Below are 18,468 nucleotides of genomic sequence, written 5' to 3'. Positions count from 1 at the left end.
GACTTTAAAGCCGTGCCGCGGGACTTCGCCTAACCCTTCCTTCGGTCGAGGCGCTCCTCAGCCCGCGTGCAGCCGGCTTTCCCCACACCGCCCTGAGGCTCTGAGGGGCGGCCGTTGGGGGGCGCGGCGCAGCGCGGGCTGCCTGAGGGGAGCCCCCCGGGGACCCTCCCGCCCCGGGGGGCGTACGGGGTGGGCGGGGCGTCCGTGCCGGGCGCGGGCGCGATTGGCTGGCGGCGCTTGAGTGACGGCGGCGGGGGCCAGCCGGGACGGGGCCGGGCGGTGCCCCCCCCGCTCCCCGCCCGCCCGCGGCAGAGCGGCCGGCGGCGGCGGGCCGGCCGGCAGGGGCGGGCGCGGGGCTGCTGGCGCCGTGCAGTGCCCGCAGCCCGGGCAGCCGTGCCGCGCCGTGCCACCGCCATGGGCCGCGGGGCAGCCCCGCTCCGCCGCCTGCTGCTGTCGCTTCTCCTTCTGCCCGCCCCGGGGCCGGCCGGCCGGGGGGCAGCGCTGTCCGCCCGGCACCCGGAGCCGCCGGAGGAGCCGGCGGAGTACCGGGACCCCTGCAAAGCCGGTAGGCGAGCTGGGACGGGACGGGGCGGGACGGGGCTGGTCCGGCAGGTGGCTCCGCCGCCGGGCACCTCGCCGGGACTCCCTTCTGGTTCCCCCGGAGCTCCCTTCGCCGCTCGCAGCTTTCCCGGGCGGGGTAACTCGTGTTGTCGGGTTTTCCCTCTGTGCCTCGCTGCTTCCCCGCCAGGGAGCTGGGCACCGGCCCCTCTCCGCTCACGCTCTGCTCGCAGATAACTTGGTGCGCAGCCCCGCTGGCCGTGCCCTGGGAAGGAGTTTCTTTGTGTGCGGTGCTCCCGGTCTCTCTGCAGAGTCGGGACTTGGCCCCCCGATGCTCCCCCGGCTTTTCCTTAGCGTTACCTGCCGATCGCTCCGCTGTTAGCAGCCATCCCCCACCTGTGTGCGGGGTGCTTGTGGCTGGATCTGGTCACACGCTCGAGCTCTGTCCAGGCAGCACCCATCGGAGCCCCTCTGTGCACTGCGAATCGTGCGGCTGGTCTGCCTTACAAGCGGTACATCTTATCCCCAAATTCATCTCAGCCCTCTTCTCTCCAGCGTTGCTTGCACAAAACGTTCTGTGACCAGCAAATTATTCGTGATTTGATGCGTGTATATTTTTATTCATGCTTTCGCTGTCTTTGTGTCCACTTCTGAAGTGGTGATGAACTCACCTCTCCCTTCCAGTGGAGCTAGGCGCTAGTGCCATGGCTGTGGTGCAGACCTGGGGAGCTGAAGGTGCGTGTCTTTGGTCTTCCCATCTGAAACAGTCTTACCTGCTCCTTCTGCTCAAAAGTGTGGCATCGTTTGCAGTCTACCTCATTTGCTCTTGGGACTGCTCAGTATCGCTGCCAGCTTGCCTCGAGGTGTGTTAGGTCAGGTATGCAGAGGATGGGGAATGCTCCTTTAAGGACCGTATAGAGAGCCTTTACTTTAATTAACTCACCTGCATCGTACAGTGAACCTGTAGCAGAAACAGGAAAAAAAAATCCAACCTGCCGTTGCTCCGAGACCCATTCTTTCTCCTGCAGTTCCCCCATCTTCCAGGCTCTCCACCTGTCACTGCTGCACATACACAGAGGAGAGCCTGGACCACCACCAGCAGCCTCCCTTCATTGTACATCCTCACTTCTCTCGTGGTTGGCAAATAAACATTTTTGTGTGTTATTCCTGTCAATTCAATTCAGTCTGGATGAATTGCAGAAACTAGCTTTATATTCTGACTTATCAGTGTTTGTCTCTAATACTTTTCCAATGTCTTTCCAACAGAAAGAAAGGAGTGCACAAGACCTCTGGAGGTCACAGTTCTTTTCTTGAGCCAAGACCAGACTGGTGTTTGCAGCAGTGCTGGCAAATGTCTGTGGATGCTCCCAGGCAGCCAAGTCCAGCACAATTTTGGCTTTCCTATTGTCTAACCTGAGGCTCCAATACTGTGTTTTAAGTCTGGCTTTCTCACCCAATCTGTATGGGTGTGATTGACAGTACTGTGCCTTCTGCTTTGCTGCAGCCCTTTTCACCTGTGAGCACTGTTTGTTCCTGTGTTTCTCGTGTCTCAGTTGTCTTTTCTGTAGACTGTGTGACTGGCTCTTTCAGTCTGTACTGACAGGCTGTGTGTTATGGCTCTCTAATACAGTTTCTCTCCATGTGAGCTGTCTCAGCCCAAACTGAAGTGCAGAGCACTTAGGCTGCAAGACCTTCCTTACATGCCATGTACCTGTCTCTGTACACTGAATGGCTCTGGTTTTTGAAGTCAGCTCAAAACTAAAGCAAGCAGGACTTTTACTACATGGACTTGTTAGACACTGCCTTTCTTCCTCCCCCTGCTTTGCATTCACATTCTTCATCTTCCAGTTTTAGACCATTAACAGACCCAAGCATGGGTTCTGTGCTGAAAACATCATCCCAAAGGGTTAGTCCAGCCAGTTAATGAGAGAAGAGATGCACTTCTGTAAATGAGGTGAGGTGAAGACACCTCTAATGGAGTCAGCCCTCCAAGATGGGCTATGTAGGTGCAGTTGTCTAATGATTATACAGGAAGTCTTTGAGCTCTGTTCCTGCTATGCCATAGCAGTGAGTAGTCTCCTTAACTTCCTGGGGCCTGAGTTTTTCCATCAGCGAGACAATGTCAATATTTATCTAGAAGAATGACCTGCAAGAGGACGATGATTGCAGACCCTGCTGTGAACAGCTCAGATGCCAGATGCTTTGTGAAGGCAACTTTTTGATGGTCTTTGGATACAGAGCTGGCACTGTGAGACTTGCAGAGACACTTTCCAGTGTCAGTAGTCACAGCCTCCTGTGTACAGTCCTGTGGCTGCAGATTGTATGCAGACTCAGCCCATTGCAAAGACAAGCTGCTACTCCACTTACATGTTTTCCAGAGCTGTTAAAACTATAGTGCTTTACTTCTCTTTTGCTGCAGGCTAGTGGCTGTGACCCAGAGGCTGTGATGGATTCAGATCTGGCAGGTTAAGAAGTGAAAGCTTGCCAGTTCCTCACCCCTGCAGCTCATGCCCTGAGGTTGAGTGCAGACTGTTGATGGTTCATCAACTAGACTGTGAGTGAAAAGCCTGGCACATGCTCCCCTCTGTTGCACTAGCTAAGGATGTAATAATCTCCAACAGCCAGGCAGGACAGATTGCACAGTGTGCTAACCTCGGGAATCACTGCAGCTACTGAGCTGCTAATATAAACCTGTCCAGTTACCAGGACTCATTTGATGTGTCATAACTCCACTGCTGCTCAGCCTCAAACTCCAGCCACCCAAGTTTTCCTTTTCATAATCTGTGGCTGCTTTCCTGCCTTTTTCATAGGGTAGGAGGAGAGGGCAAAGTGTCTGAACAAATGGTAAAGGGGGAATTGAGGTAGGGCTGTACAGTTGGTTGGGGTTGCCAGGGGAGATGACAGTGCTTACTCTGCTTTGTGGGTTTTGCTGAGTGTTGTGTCGTGTCACTGGGGCTTTTCAAGGGGAAGGGTACAAAGGTTGCTGCCCAGATCCCTTCTGTAGATGGAAAAATGTCATAAGCCTGATGCGTGCTTAGGATCTGCTGCTCAGAGGGTCCAGCTCATGGATCACGGAGTCACTGCTTGCCATGCTCTTGAGCAGGCAGAGCCTGGTGTAGGGAGGCAGCAAAACATGAAGATGGCACCAGAAAAGTGAGTTTGTCCCTAGGGTGTTGCAGAGTGTTGGGGATGTGAGCTTGGAAGGAAGGAACAGAGGCAATAAGTGTGAAGGGTCTCTGGAGAACTTGGCAGTAATTCTGTCTTCTCTATTTCTTTATCAGTTGAAAAGTTGTTAGAAAAGCAATTGCAATTTGTCAGTGATAGAGCAGCTTTTCCTACTAAACCGTTGCCCCCTCAAGAGTGGATGCTAGTTTGCCTGGTCACAGGATACCACTATTAAGCGTCTCTTCCTGCTCCACCTGCTGATTTGATCCACTGGATTCTGAAAGTCCCACATCAGAGGTCTTAAGCCTTGACTGAGTTCTGCTCGGAGTGAATTTCTCAGAGGGAGATGTAAATTGTACTTTGCTTTCATTCTGTTCCTCCTAGCTCTCCTCTGTAAAGGCACAGTGCCTTTTGTTCTGGAGGCAGTGAATTTCATTTGAGTTGTGGTATAAACATCTGAAGTCACATGCAGACATTTCTGTGGGAAGCTGAGGAATTTGCTGTTAGGAACTGAAAGCCCTGGGGGGCTAATCAAATGGGAAAGGGGAGGGGGGACTCTGTGAAGTCCAGGTTTCATGAATATTGCTCGGGTTTTGAGTGCAATGCAGATGCTGTTTTCTGTGTTGGAGCTTGGATCCATCACATTAGCAGGGAAACTTGAAAGCTCTTTGCAGGCTACCTGGTGGATCCAGCCCACTCCCCCTGGGACCCTGCAGGTCCTCGAGTGACAGAAGTGAGCGTAAGCCTGACTCTCGATCAGGGCTTTCCTGCATTCTTGCAAGATGTTCCTTTTTGGTTTTGGCAGCGATGTGAACACTGGCAGAGCATTTGCTAACCTGCTGTTTGCTTGGGAATCCCAGATTCCCATGGAGCAATCTCATTTACATCTTCCTGATTTTCCCATGAAGCTTCGAAGCCTCTGAGCTGGCGTGGAAAGCCCAGTGCTGCGGTGCAGGTACTGGTGTCTCTGGCTCTGAATCTTAGAAGGTGGTGGTGGGAGTTGATGACTTACCCAAGGGCAGTCAACAAGTCAAGGTGGCAGGGCTGGCAGCTGAATACAGGTCTTCTGGCATTTGAAGCCACACGGGCTTCTGAAAAATAGTTTCTATCCTTCTTCCTTTTTTGGACATCAGTACTGACACGTGTGCTTTGAGGTGTGAGAGAGAAGAGAACCCAGCCTGTGGATTCCTTGATGCTGATGCAGAAATTTACAGAGGAAGCAGCAAGCTGTCACAAGCAATCATTCCCCCTTCTGTTTCTTTCTTCAGCAGGTCACAGGAAGGGTTAAAACCCCAAGGAGGAAGTTGAGTGAGTCTTTTTGGGTGGTCTGGGAAAGAATGAGAGAACAGGCTATTCAGTCTTTAATTTACCTGCTTTGGGGAGGTGACAGCAGTTAAAGAATGGGAAAACAGGTGGGTGAAGACTACTGTGGGCACTCAGTGTTTATATGCGTTCAGCGAGATGCCTGTTTGCTGTTGGGGAGGCTCCACTTTGCAGTGGGGTAGAGCTGTGCAGAAACTTCCTCCTTAAAGGGAAGTTTTATGGTAGCTTCTGTTATAATCATAGCCAAGCACAAGCTGATGGCTGAGGCTTAAAGTAAAAATAACCACTAACCATTTTCTTGCAGCTTGAAGTTCCCAGGTAGAGAATCCATTGGTGTGGGGAATTTGAGAGCAAAACCTTATGATCACTGGGCAAAGAAACGCTTGAAATCTGGGTTTGGAGTCTTCTGGGTTTGCAGTCTCCTCAGCGTCTGAAAAAAATCACGCTTGATCTTTGATACTTCTTGGGATTATGTTGGATCTGCTTGTCCTGCATGAGATTTAACACTTAGTGCTCTACCTACACCTCAAGATTTAGCAATGGACAGGACAAGGGATGGGGAAACATAGCATGTAGGACTTTTATTTCCAAAAGGAAGGCTGGTAGAGCGGAGAAGAAATGTTTGGAGTTGTCATGGATGTTTTTCTACAAAGAACTTGTAGAGCTTTTATTGAACATTGCAGTCTTAGTGCAGTTCACAGGTGTATGCCCTTGACTGTAACCTGTGCAGGTTTGATCAATGAGGACAGCTCATTCCTCAGGTGTTCCATAAAATGAGTAGTCATAAAGCCCCAGCCAAAGGAATTTAGAAACTATGCTGCGTATCTTCCAGGCTTCAAAAGTCCACAAAGCTCTCTTAACTCCCTTCCAGAAGCAGTTGCTTCTCTCCTTTCCATCTCAGGGGTTGTGAGATGTTTTCTGCCTCAGTCTGTGTTTGTGGGGTACCCTCTCCTTTCCCCTGTCCCAGCAGCAACTCAAGCCATTTTTCCTCTTATCTGTAGGTTCTTACATCTTTGCTCACCTTCACAGCAGCCCTGTGCTATGGTGTGCTTTTACCTGTTGCGTTGCACTTAATGAACTTGTTCTGTGGAAAAGGCCATTTGCTGTGGTATGTGGGCTGCTTTGCCAGGCTCCTGTTTCCCACAGAGTCCAGAGAGAAATGATTGTCCTGACACCTGTCTGTACCAGGACCAGACCTGTCTGTACCGAAGTGATGGTGCTGGGACTGGGAAGAACACTGACCTGATGGGGGGTCTGTATGCTGTTTTTGGAGACAGGCAAACTTAGAAGAAAGGAGGCACCTCTGACAGTGAATGACCTCGTTGTCCTGGATCGTGAGTATTGCAGGTATGAACCTGCAACAAAACTGCTTTCACCTGGTGATGAAATGTGCTTTCACGACTCAGAAAGGATGGATGACTGAGTAGAAACTGGTTGTTGTTTTGATTCAGCTACTCAGATTTTCTGCTTTTTATCCCCTTTGTTGTAGCTGTGCTCCCTGAAAATGCTGATCTCAACTGGTGGGTATACTTTGATGTTCAGATCCCCACTTCCTGAACAGGAAGGGTCTCTGTCAATAGAAACTGCTTAAATGTGCAAAGAGGCCTTTGATTAAACAACTGTCAATGATTGATTGCTCTTTCTCAGCCAGTTTGTGTCAGCCCAGCTTGGAATGGAGAAAAATGTTTAACTGTGAGTTATGAAGGAAGCCCACACTAAACCCCAGCCACTGGTAAATCACCCTCTGGTTTGACTAATGCAGATTGTCAAAGACCAGCAGCTGCTGTTGGTTCGTGAATCAGCTCAGCTTTAGACCCAAACAGAAATTCATGCCCTCTCGAGGCATTCACGCAAATGTCAGCACCCGAACAACACAGCATCTGTTTCACCTCCCCATCCACAAACTCCAGACTATTTCCAGAGAAAAACATACCAGAATTTCATAACCATAAAACAGAAATCCAAGTCCACGGAGTATTTCATCTCTTTCTGTTCAGAATTAGTGTTGGAGTACTGTTGAGTCCCTTTGTCTCCATATCATAAACTGATTGATGCATCCTGGACATTGCTGAGAATTACTTTTCTCCAGTTCTCATGTCATAGCAGTGGGTGTTGCCAGTTTCCCATGCCTCATCAGCACAACTATGAATTTAGTTAACATTGCCTGCAAAAATGGTGTTTTCTAATCAACAGTGTTTTAATTTGCTTAGAACTTCACCAAAATTATATGGTTTGGTTAGCATTTTTCACACAGAATTTCAGGTCAGACCTGCTGGGGGTTGTTTGTTCCTTGCAGAGAACAGGATTTGGAGGAGACTTATTTACAGACTCTGCCCTGCCTTCCACAAGCATTGTCTGTACGTAACAGAAGGGGCTCTCCCTGCTCCAGTGGGAGATGGCTGCTGTGGAAGGGCAGGACTGTCTGCACTGGTGTGTGTGTTGGCAGGATGCTGTGCGATGAAGGTATTTGTTCCTTACGGCTTTGGTTTTGCTTTAAAATTCTCCAGGTTTCAAAATAGTTAGATGAACTAGGCTGCCAGAATTAAGTCTACTTTGGAGCTTGTAGTGTAGCTCCTTGGGCAAGAAGGGAGACCTAAATGGAACTCTGCAATGAAACTCTGGAACTCTGTGCCTATTCTGAGACTGCACCAAAGATGGGTAACAAAGGGGACTTCTGGCTGCATTGGCCATGTCTCTGTTGCAGAAGATGGGTAGTGCACAGAAAAGGAGGCAACTGCTGCAGGAAAACCTTGGGTAGCTGCATGACAAAGGAATTTGAGCTGTGCTGCTGGACCCCAGACTGAAGCAGCAGTGGGTAAATGATCCTGCCAGGCCAAGGAGCTGGCAGGCAGTGAGGAAACCTAATATAGTGATCTGCAAGTTAGGAGACCTTGGAAAGGATGGAAATCATGCACCTGCATTTCCCTTACTGAGTATCTTGGGCTTAAGTGGGACTGTTCCTCAGGTGGCCCATTGTAAGTAGCTCAAGCTAGATACAGGCAGAGGAGTGATAAGACAGCAGGGGTCTGCAGTTCCTTAATGGAGCCTCTTTGTAGGGCTCCAGGAAATAGAAATTGTAGCTCCAAGTTATATACACCTGGCTGTGGAGTATCAATGCATTTGATACTCTAGAGCTCTAATTTAGGCTTCTGTGGCCACCAGATCTTGTATGCTGCTGTTATCCACACACTTCTGTGTTGGTTTATCTGCTGCCTGTGTATTCCTGACAAGAGAAAGGCACGGCTCTTTCACTACAAGTGAATTTTGAGAAGTTTTGGCTGCTGGGCCAAGAGCTTTCTGAGTTATTTGCACAGTGCGAGTTCTCCTGTGGGCTTTTTTTTTTTTTTTTTTTTTTTTTGTGGTTCCATTGCAGTTACTCTGATTAGAGGCCTATAGTCCACTTTGTTTTGTCCGGCTGACCTGGAAAAGCAGAGGTGCTCCAGTTCTTGGGTGTCACTCTCGGGCGGAGCTGGGGTGGCCTGTTGGGCTGCTTTTGCAGTGGAAGAGAAGCCTGTTATTTGCTATACTGCTGATGTTGGAAGTGTATTTTGCTCAGTGACACTCTGAGCTGCAGCTGGCCCTTGTATTAAGATGCTGATGTGCTGTGCAGTTGAACGCTGCCTGGATTTAATCTCTAACCTTTGATTGTTCTTGAAAGCATGTTCTAGGGATTGCATTCCCACCCACACTGCTCCTGTGACCCTTTCCATTTCCTGGGTGTCTAAGTACAGAACAGAAAAGATTCATTAACCTGGCAAGTAACCTCTTTTTATGGGGGAAGTGATTTTCTGTCACGCTCTGTTAGATCCTATTGATTTCTGTTTTTCCCCTCTTTGGCCTCTTCTGCCATATATTCTCTTCTTTGTCATGCTTCAGTTAGGAGGTGATATGTGATATTCTGTGTTGTGTTTTTGTTTCCTGGGCAGAGAGCTGGGATCTCCTAAGGCCATTGCTGAAGTTCTGCTTTTTCTTGGAAAGCTTTTCTGTTAAGGTGAACTGCTGTTTAGTAATGGGACGTTGACACTAGGATTAAAACCTGGCTGCTGTCTTTTTTCTTGACAGCAAAGAGCACTTTATATCCTTTTGCTCTCTTCATACATTGTGTAATTATTAATCTCCTGGTGAAGGTGTAACGTGTTTGCTGTGGGGTTTGCAGCTATGTGTGAAATAGGGACCCTCAAATGTACTGCGCCTGCTCTTCCTGTCTTCCTAGGCAGTGCTGACTGCTGCGTCCTGAGGCTGTGCCTGTGCACTTTACAGCTATGTCTCTGGACCCAAGAGGGTCCAGAGTCGTGAGCACAAGTGGCACGCGGTGCTGTGCTTGGCCATGCGCTTGCAATCTCTTGTCTCACCTGCAGGCTGGAGGAGGACGTGGGGATGCCTTCCTGTGTCCCAGGAAGAACAGGACATTCTGTGCAGAATTTCACAAAAAGGTTGTGGAAAATGTTTTCTTCCTGGCAAGTTCCACTTTTCCTGTGTACGACTAATGCAGCTATTTCAAATATAAAGTATTACAGAGGTAAATGCTAAATATATGCTCTCTGGGCAGGTTACCTCAGCTTTGAGAAGGCTGCTGCTATTTACTGATGTATTTGACTTCTAGACAGAGCCTTTCTGTGGTTCGAGGCAGACTCATAGATATTTCAGTAAGTAACTAGTTGGAGAAATAGTTTCCCTTCCAAAAATACACTTTCACTTTTCATATTAATTTATTAGCTTTAGCAGTTCTTGCTAAATTCCTCTTTTTTACGTCTGAATAATTTATGGTAGCCCCATATAGAAGTATTGCAACTCAAGTGTCAAAAACTTAAAATCTAGGGGAACATTGTTGTTTCCTTTAGGTGTTTGTTTTATTACAAGAAGCTGTATTGTGAAGAAATGGTTGGCCTTTATGCTGCCTGTCCTGCTGCTGCTCAGGTTCAGCCGATCAGAATTAGGAACTCTGTCCAAAGAGAAAGAAAACTCACTACAGCAAGGCTTGTCACTTAGGTTGTGCTAAAGGAAGATGCATGAAGAACAGTTCCTATTAATATCCAAATCTTAGTCTGTACTTTCCTTAAAATAGCCAATTAAAAGTAGGCTAATACTGGCTATTTTGGAGGACAGTTCTCTGTAGTACAAGAAAGTATTTTATTGGAGATCAGCCTTGCATGTGGTAATGGCAAAAGACATCTGCCAACCAAGAATATTTCTTCGGTGTAAAATGTGATACAGGATTTGATTCACAGGAGCATTTTTGACTAAAATTCCCCAAATTGCTGTGTGACTGATGTTTCTGAATTGTATTTGAGAGTCTGGCAAGGTAGCCATGGATATTTTATATGTGTGTGTGTGTGTGTGTGTGTGTAAAAGGGCTGCCTTTGGAGGAGAAGAAAGTATGTGGAGTTGGAAGGTCTCGTAGCAAAACGGGGAAAGCTGGCAATGTTGTTGTCAGCAGAAGGCACCATCAAGGGAGCAACTGATGGCTAGGGAGGTTTGGGACTCTAAAAGATGCTTGGGAGGGATACTTGCTATCCCTTGTGAGTGCTGGAGCGGAGCTGGGTGAGCAGTCCCTGCAGGACTGTTTCCAGAATGCCCTTTCAATCACTATGGAGGCTCAAGGGATTGTGATTAGGGGTGTTCAGGTCTGTCCTGCATGAGGAGTGGACCTCTGCTCTGTGATGCTGCTGTGTGATGCAGGCAACCGCTAAGTCCTTGAGGGCTGGCCTGAGGGTGTTGTTCCCTCTGGAGACAGAAATTTCGGAGTCAGCCATGTCCTGGAGAGACTGGAGATGAAGGATGGGGTTGTGTTGCAGGTGGTTCTTCTCCCAATCTTCTGCTGCCGCTGAGGCAGGGAGGGTGACAGATAAACCAGAAGTCTGGTGCCGTTTGGTGTTCTTGTTACTCATTATCAAAAACCTGCCAGCAACCTCCTTTGCACTGACACAAGCCAAGGTCCTGGCTTTGTCTCCATCCCCCTGCCTTACCCTGCGTTTTGCTAACATGCATGAATGCAAAGTCCTGAAATTTAGGTTCATGGTTCCAAAGTTCATGGTCTTGAGAATAAACAAAAAACTATTGTGGTGGCTGCGAGCTGGGTACCCCATTAACCCAGAATCATGAATATTTATTACATTGGATTACAAAAGAACATAGAGACTATATTGTATTTCCTATAACTTTATTTCCATGGCATCTTTTCGTGGCGGGTCACTTTAATGTAAGCTTTGCTTATTTAGTTGCACACTTTAAGCCGATTAACTTTTTACTAATAAAATGTGTGTTGACTCCCTTTGTCCCAGCTCCTGTTTGTTTGTACCTACACTCCTGTGACAAAGAGTCACAGAGAACTGCTTTAAGCTTTGGCTAAATCCCCCTGCTGGAAGCTTTGAGTGAGCTGAATGTGTCTGGGGGTTATTTCAGCCTTGTATTTTCTCTCTTGGCCTGTCACTGCCTGGAAGTTGGGCCTTGCAAAGCGAAATCTTCTGAACACCTCCTTCATTTCTGAAGCCATTTGTGCTGCTATGGGGTTTGGCAAGAACGATCCAGCCTGTTATTGTCACTCTCTGAGCTGGGTCAGAATAAAAGTGGGGAGGAATTGGAGAAACTTTCCAGACGTGAAGACTGATCTGTGGTTCTGTATGTTTGCTAGTTTTCTGGCTGGAAACTGTGGAATAACCACATTATTCCTTCTTTGCTTGCATTCCTCGCTCTGCCATTCAGTGCCCAGCATATCCTATGTTCTACTGTGGGATGTTCCCAGAGAGATGACTACATCATATCTTTTTATAAAAGGTGCTCGATGAAAAATGCCCAGCCTTTTTAATAGCGTAAAATACTCATCCTTTGCTATTGCAAGAAAATCTTTTCTTTAACGATTCCACACTCAGTGGCTATTGAAATTGAGAGGATGTGTTCAGGGGAGTAGTAGCCATGCTCCACACCCCATGGAAGTTGTTTAGTACATCCCTGCAGCAGATTTTCCAGGTGAGTATTGGACCATTCAGGTAGTTTTGAATGTGCTCATTATCTCGCATACAATGGAGAGGGTATGCCTGGAGTCATTTCTTCCCCATTGCCTGTGTTCTCCAGGGAAGTGTCTAACAAACTGTGGTGGGTGGCGATGGAAGGAAGGATGGTGTAGGAATCCGGAGGGAATGTACTCACTCGCTCACCACTGCAGTATCTGGGCATCTTCTTGTACTAGGAGTTTGAAGCTTTTGTTATTTCATTAGATTTTTTTTTGTTTATTGAGTTTTGTAGCTTGAGGCATGGTTTCAAAAAGTACCTTCAGTTCATGATGGCAAGGGTTTCAGGGAAGGACATCCTGCCTTTGCTGCTGACCTCCTGAGAGAACAATTAGTTCATATCATGGCCTAACTCTGCTCTTGCTGGGGGACTCCCAGTACCTCTGAAGGAGCAGAGGTGGGAAGTGCTTGCGGGTGATGTGGTGTGAAGCTGTCTGGGTGATAAACAAGTAGTTCTTCACCTAGTCTCAGCTAAGGTTAATATAGAAATACAGGTGTGTACCATGCAGGGAGGCACTGGCATTTGGTAGATTAAAAGTTGTGCTGGTGATGGAGCTGCAGAGGAATAACTGACAGGAGCGGAGTGGGAGATCTGGTACTTGCTACTGGGTTGTTAGAATAGTCAGTAGCTGGAAAGCTTTTTTTTTAATGGGGGCTGCCTTTCTGGAATCTGCTTGCTTTCTGTTTTGTGCTGATGTGGAACTGGCACTGGGATCCTGCTCCCCGAGGGGGTAAGCTGGGAGCAGCGTGTGTGTTTCCATGAGGAGATGGATCCGTGGACGGGGAGGTGGCTGGGACTAGGTACCTATCCCTGCTCATCCTTTCAGCTAACTAGAAGTAGATGATAACATGGGGCTGTCCAGTGGGGCTGGTGACTGTCTTCTGCAGATATCCAGGAGTGCCCCTGACAAGGTCTCACTTACAGCTGTGGGAAGCTGGAATCAGTTTTTAGTTTGCAGTTCTTTGGGCTGGATTTTTTCTGACATTGGTCTGCTTGGGAATGGGAATTGTTTTTAGAGCCTGAGCCAACAAATGGCTTCACTGCCTCAGAACAAGGCTAATGCAGAGAGACCTTGCTGGCAGTATTAAATTCTGGCAGCTGTCTTGTGGCAGCTCTGGGCCCTCTCCCCTTTGCCCTCTGCTTTTGTCAAACTGCAACCTCCCACTTCAAAGCCAGGCACACTCCTGACACAAGACTGTTTGCTATCCAGAGGGCACAAGCATCTTAGAAGGGGAAGAAGTTGTCTTCATTGTGAAGACATTTTATTAAGGCTGGAAAATGTGAAAACTGAAGTTTCTTTTGCACATCCAATCCAGCCCTGTTTATTTGTAGTGATAGTCACTAGTTATATGATTGCATTACACTGCCTCTGGAACTGATCCAGCTCTGGGGTGAAGCAGACTGGTGAAGACTGGGATCCTTTCTCTTCTTTTGCAGAGCTGGGGATGTGCACAGTGAGCAAGGATGAAAAAGCTTCTGTCTTTTAGACAGCTGAGTGGTACCATGGCAGTGCATGCTGATGCTATGCATCAGTGTTCCTACATGCTCTTAAGTGAGCTGTGGCACCAGGCTTTGCAAGGATTCTTACCATCTTTGTGCTTTTCTGGGTGTTTGACATGGGAACATATGGGTTATTTGCTGAAGTGCTTGCTACCACAAGGGAGGAAGCTGAGCTCTGACACGGAAAGGACTGGGCTAATGTACGGGACTCAGCCAGAGTCTTTCAGAGAGGGTTGGCCAGCACAAGTGGTTACGGTGTCCATTTGGGGTTGTGTATTTAATGTAACCTTGTGAATAACAATGCATCCTTCAAATTACTTATTGTAATAAGTAGTCATCCTGACTCTTGATATCTGTTGTGATGTGATACAGTGTGGTTTGTCATGATGGTCCTTTAAATGGCCAACAACTTCCACCTGAGATCCTTCTGGCTTCAGAGCCTTTGATTCCAGTCTGGGTCTGGAATGATGAACAATGATATTTGGTATGAATTCCACCTTGCCTTTTCAGGTGGCCATGAGCTGATTTTCCTTCTGTACAGAATCTCCAGTGTACTCATTTCCGTTCCTGAGAAGACTTGTGTTTTCTGCAGTAATATTCCCAAAAGCTACATCTTACTGTGATGAGACAGACTGTAATGGACAACCTGGGTATGTTCCTATCACTCTCTGAGGGCAGCCTTCTATTACTATAGCTTCACAATTTCATGTGCTCCAGGCTCCCTGCAGAGTTCAGGGCATGAAGTTTCTCCCGTAACTTGGACCCCAGGAAAGAGCCTGAACTGAAGACCCCACACTACTAGTGGAGAAAGCAGAGGTGGCTGCCACTGGCATGCTGAATTGCACAGCGTTTTCATTCATTCCATCTGTTTAACGGGATTACATGAGGAGTGGCTTCTGCCTCCAGGCACTTAGTGCCTATGGAAATCTGCAGCTGTCTGGATCAGTTATGTGCAAATCTGATGCCTCTCCTTTATGCAAAGGAATTTATGAATTACGGAAACCATGTGAATCAGTCGCATGAGTAATTTTTTATTTGCTGCACTGTATGTCAGATTTGAGGGAGACTTTGTTAACCATGTCTCGTCCCTGACAGCTTCCCCAAAAAGGGAGGAGATGCTTCAGGACGGCCACTAGGTGTAGGAGTAGGATAGCTTTGGTGAATGTGAATCTCCTTGCCTTGGACAATGGGAAAAAGCCCATTGTGCATGTGAACTGTGGTTGCTTGGTCTGCCTGCCCTTCCATAGCATGACTCACTTGTGAAGTGACAAGGACTTGAAATCCTTTAGCCTCAGGAGGGAAGGTAACTAGTACCCGAGTGCCACCCAACAGCAGATGGTCTGTCTTGTGTATGAAGCACTGGACTGAGGAGCTGGGACATCCATCTCTGCTTTGGCTTCTGTGAGGAAAAAATGCTTTGCTTTTTCAGGACATCTTGAGAAATATATCTTTGGAGGACTCTTTGGGACATCTGTTTGAGGCCTAATTTAGCAAGCTTTGTCTAAAGAAATAAGGCAGATTTTACTGTGCAGGGATTATTGCAGTGGATGCAGGTTGTGCATTGCACTTTCTTAGGGTACAAGTACATGCCATTATTGACAGGCAAAATACTGGCATCTATTTCCCTTTCCCCTTTGAATTGTTAAATCATTTTAGTAGCCTCCCCTGCGTTTTCAAACAGATATTTATTATCTAGTTCCCTGACCAGATCTACATGTATTTTTAGGAGAGCAGTGACCCTGAGTGAAGTCCTTACCTATCTGCTCAGTCTGCCTGTCCACCCAACTACAGACTTAGTTTGGACGTGGTCTAGCTGGAACATGACAAATGACCTGCTGCCAGGATGGATCTGAGCAGGAAGCCACAGCGGGTGCAATGAAAGTGAGATCCTAATTTCAGATGTACAGCAAGATGTTGAAACATAAAATTCTAGCATACACGGAGTCTCAGAGCCTCATTTATGCTTCAGGGAACTGTAACAGCTACAGCCTAGCACCCAGTGGTAATGCCTGGATGAGGGCTGGGCAGAAAACACGCCTGTCCCACGAGTAACTACTTTGGAACCAGGAGCACTGTGCTTGCACTGTGCGAATTGATAGACCTTCTTCGCCTGCTTAGGTGTTCATTACAGGTCTTCTCCAAAGTCTGCTGGCTCCAGGTCTGTAAAAGCGTGTTGCTGCAGTGGTGGATCCCGGTAGGAGGCAGCATTTAGAGCAGTCAGCAGCACTGGACTGCGATAGGCACTGGAGAAGCCCAGGCACACCGGGGAACAAAGGAGCTGTTGCTCAGAGCTGCGTGATAAAACCTTTCTCTGTGGAAGCCAGACAATCTACCCATTTATTTGTGAGTGGCATTCGGTCACAGTTTTTTGGCAACATATGGAAACTGTTTAAATTAGTTGTATGAGCCATACGTGAAACAGATGCATATTCTTGAGCAGGCTTTTGTCATTCATGCTTGAGCGAGTGAAGGGTGCAGCTGGCTTGCTTGTGGAGTGGGGAGCATGTCCTCACCCGCATGTAGTTAAGTGCTGGGAGTGAAACAGAGAACCAGACGTTGAGAATGACCAACTTCTCACAGGGATCTACTATGTAAATAAGATGGATAGATGTAATAGCACTTGATCCTTCACTACCTTCCTGATGGCTCACTGCTGGCGCAGGATCAGTTGTGTGAACGGAAGGCTGTATGGTCCATGGCTGTCCCGCTCATGTCCTCCACCTGTATGCTGGTTTATCAACAGAATAGTTTAAAGCTTGGAGGTTTGATCAGAGCATAATTCTCTGCCTTTATGAGCCATCTGAGTAATTAGAGGGCTACAAGACCTTGTTGAAGAAAGCAGAACATTGTGATTGCTGTGGCTTTTGAATATACATCCTAAGAGAAATTTCGTGTGGGGAGAAACTGCACCCAAACTGATCCCTCTGTAACTGGACCTGTGACAGCCTCTGAACTCGTGGAGCTCTGTACACAGGAAGGATTGTGTTGCTGCACAGCCCTATGTGCTCCCTGTGGTGTCTATGGCTGGAACAATAAAAATGGCTTTGAATTGTAAGATTGACTTTACGTGTGCCAACTGTTAAGGAGTTGACTAAGGTGGGAGCTGCTGAGACTGCAGTGATGGTTGTTGTGGGCGTTTGCGTGGCTGAGTTTAACTGTAGGTCAGCAACACTGGAAGACAAGAATGGGAGAGTTTATGGCATGGGGTTCACCAGTGGGCAAAGAAACAGTAAAAGAGCTCTGGGATGAGTGCTGCTAGGGCTGACTGAAAAGGAAGTAGGTTTTGGGGCATCAGCAGGAACCATCCTGGCCAAAGGAAGGCCGTGGCAGGATGTGAATCACTCCTACAATGGCACCACTGATTTTGTGTGCCATGTGGGGATGTTGGTACAGTAAAACATTAATTCATGGGTGTGCTGCTGACAGTCTTGTAATGCTTGCCATCACAAAGTAGACTTGATGAGGGCTGAGCTGGGCTGGGTGACTAGATCCCTTCCCACATGTATGTCTAAAGGTACAAATCCAGAGAGGTGTTTGAACAGGCTGCTGACAATGCTTATGAGTGGCAGAAGGGGAAGTAAGAGATCCTGTTTATTAAACATTAAAAGACAATCACCATTTTTTTTCTGAATTGATTATAGGAGTTTAAAACATGCAGGGAATTACCAGAGAAGTCTGAGGTGTTTTAGGGGGCTCTAGTTGTCTCCCTGAACCTAGTGTCCCTCACAGCAGCCGGTACTCCGGGCTGTGCCACGCTGAGCTAGCAGTGTGGTTCAAGTCTGGAGCATCACTACATCCTGTAGGATTCTTCCATCTGTGAAAAACCTGTTTGGATTACGTGGCGGTGCAGGCCAGGTTTCTGTGGTCAAGGTGAGTTATTTGGCAAATGCCTGTTTCTAGATGAATTGGTGGTGTGGAGCACAAAGAAAACTTCCATGTGTTGTAATCTCCTCTGGGAGCTCAGCCTGGGACCAGAATGGATGTTCTGTAGAAAAGTGCCCAAATTTCACTGCAGCACAGGTAGTAAAATGTAGAAACAACTTGTTTTTAAACTTAACAGGTGAGCCAAACATCTGTTTAACATCTTCTCTGTGACAAATGCTGATAGTTTGGCTTGTTGGTAAACCAGGGTGAAACATTTCTTGTGTTTTGACCTCTCCTTTTTTGGTTTTGTTCATGTTTCTTTGAGTTGTTTTTGCCAGTGTTGAGACTTATCTGGGAGCATCCTCGTCACATGCATTATTCTAGTAATGTTTTGCATACTGTAGGGGGTGGAGCGCTTCATTTTCAAGGTTATTTTTAACCCCCAAATACTTGTCTTGAAGCCACTCCAGGATGGTAGCTTGATTTTTCACAAGGAACTGCTGTGCTCTGCTGCCAGGGTGAGTGATTTCCACTCTTCCTGCTTGGGGTGCTGCTATAATTTTCCATGCATAGTATCTCCCTCTGGAGAGTGTTTGTACCGTTTGATTTTAAAGGGAAGAGGGGAAAGGAGGTAACATCTGCTGGGCTCCTTTTGTGGATTTTTTTTTTGTCTTTTGCCCTTTAACAATGCAGTGCAAATGCCACGTTTCACACTGCATCTCAGCTCAGCGTGTGCCTGAGACAGTGCTGGTGCCTTTTGTGACCAACCTGCTTCATTAGTTTCTCTCCTAAACTTGTGGTGCTTGGTGTTTTGCTGGGTTAAGCCACAAGACAATCACCTGTTTCCCCTGTTGTGAAAACCTCTTGGTTTTCCTTGGCACTGTGATTTCACAGCTTTCAAGAGTCCCAGTGCTGTGGGGTTGCTGAGCCTTTTATTACCTGCAGTGAGCTCAGTGGTCTCTGACGGTTCTTGCTGGTTTGCAGAGCAGGAATGTGACATCTGCCCGTTTCCTGAGGTCTCATACAAGGATGGATTATTTATTTATTTAT

The 18,468-nt window shown here is 47.5% G+C and overlaps 1 protein-coding gene across 5 annotated transcripts in view; it reads left to right on the top strand.

The window, feature by feature from the left end:
* The first annotated feature begins 387 nt into the window (after positions 1–387).
* Positions 388–18,468, top strand: part of LOC311440207 (tolloid-like protein 2) — an 82,968-nt gene continuing 64,887 nt past the window's right edge. For 4 of the 5 annotated variants that reach the window (XM_084526799.1, XM_084526797.1, XM_084526796.1 and 1 more), the window contains exon 1: positions 388–565. In XM_084526799.1, the coding sequence (XP_084382925.1) occupies positions 415–565 (151 nt within the window). In that variant the 5' untranslated portion in view covers positions 388–414. Of the gene's footprint in view, positions 566–1,231; positions 1,294–18,468 lie in introns of those variants that run through there. The other variant, XM_084526798.1, reaches the window with a different exon arrangement.

Source organism: Aythya ferina, assembly GCF_964211825.1.
Source record: "Aythya ferina genome assembly, chromosome: 7".
NCBI lineage: Eukaryota > Metazoa > Chordata > Aves > Anseriformes > Anatidae > Aythya > Aythya ferina.
Note: the sequence above shows the minus strand (reverse complement) of the source record. Positions and strands in the feature narration are given on the sequence as shown.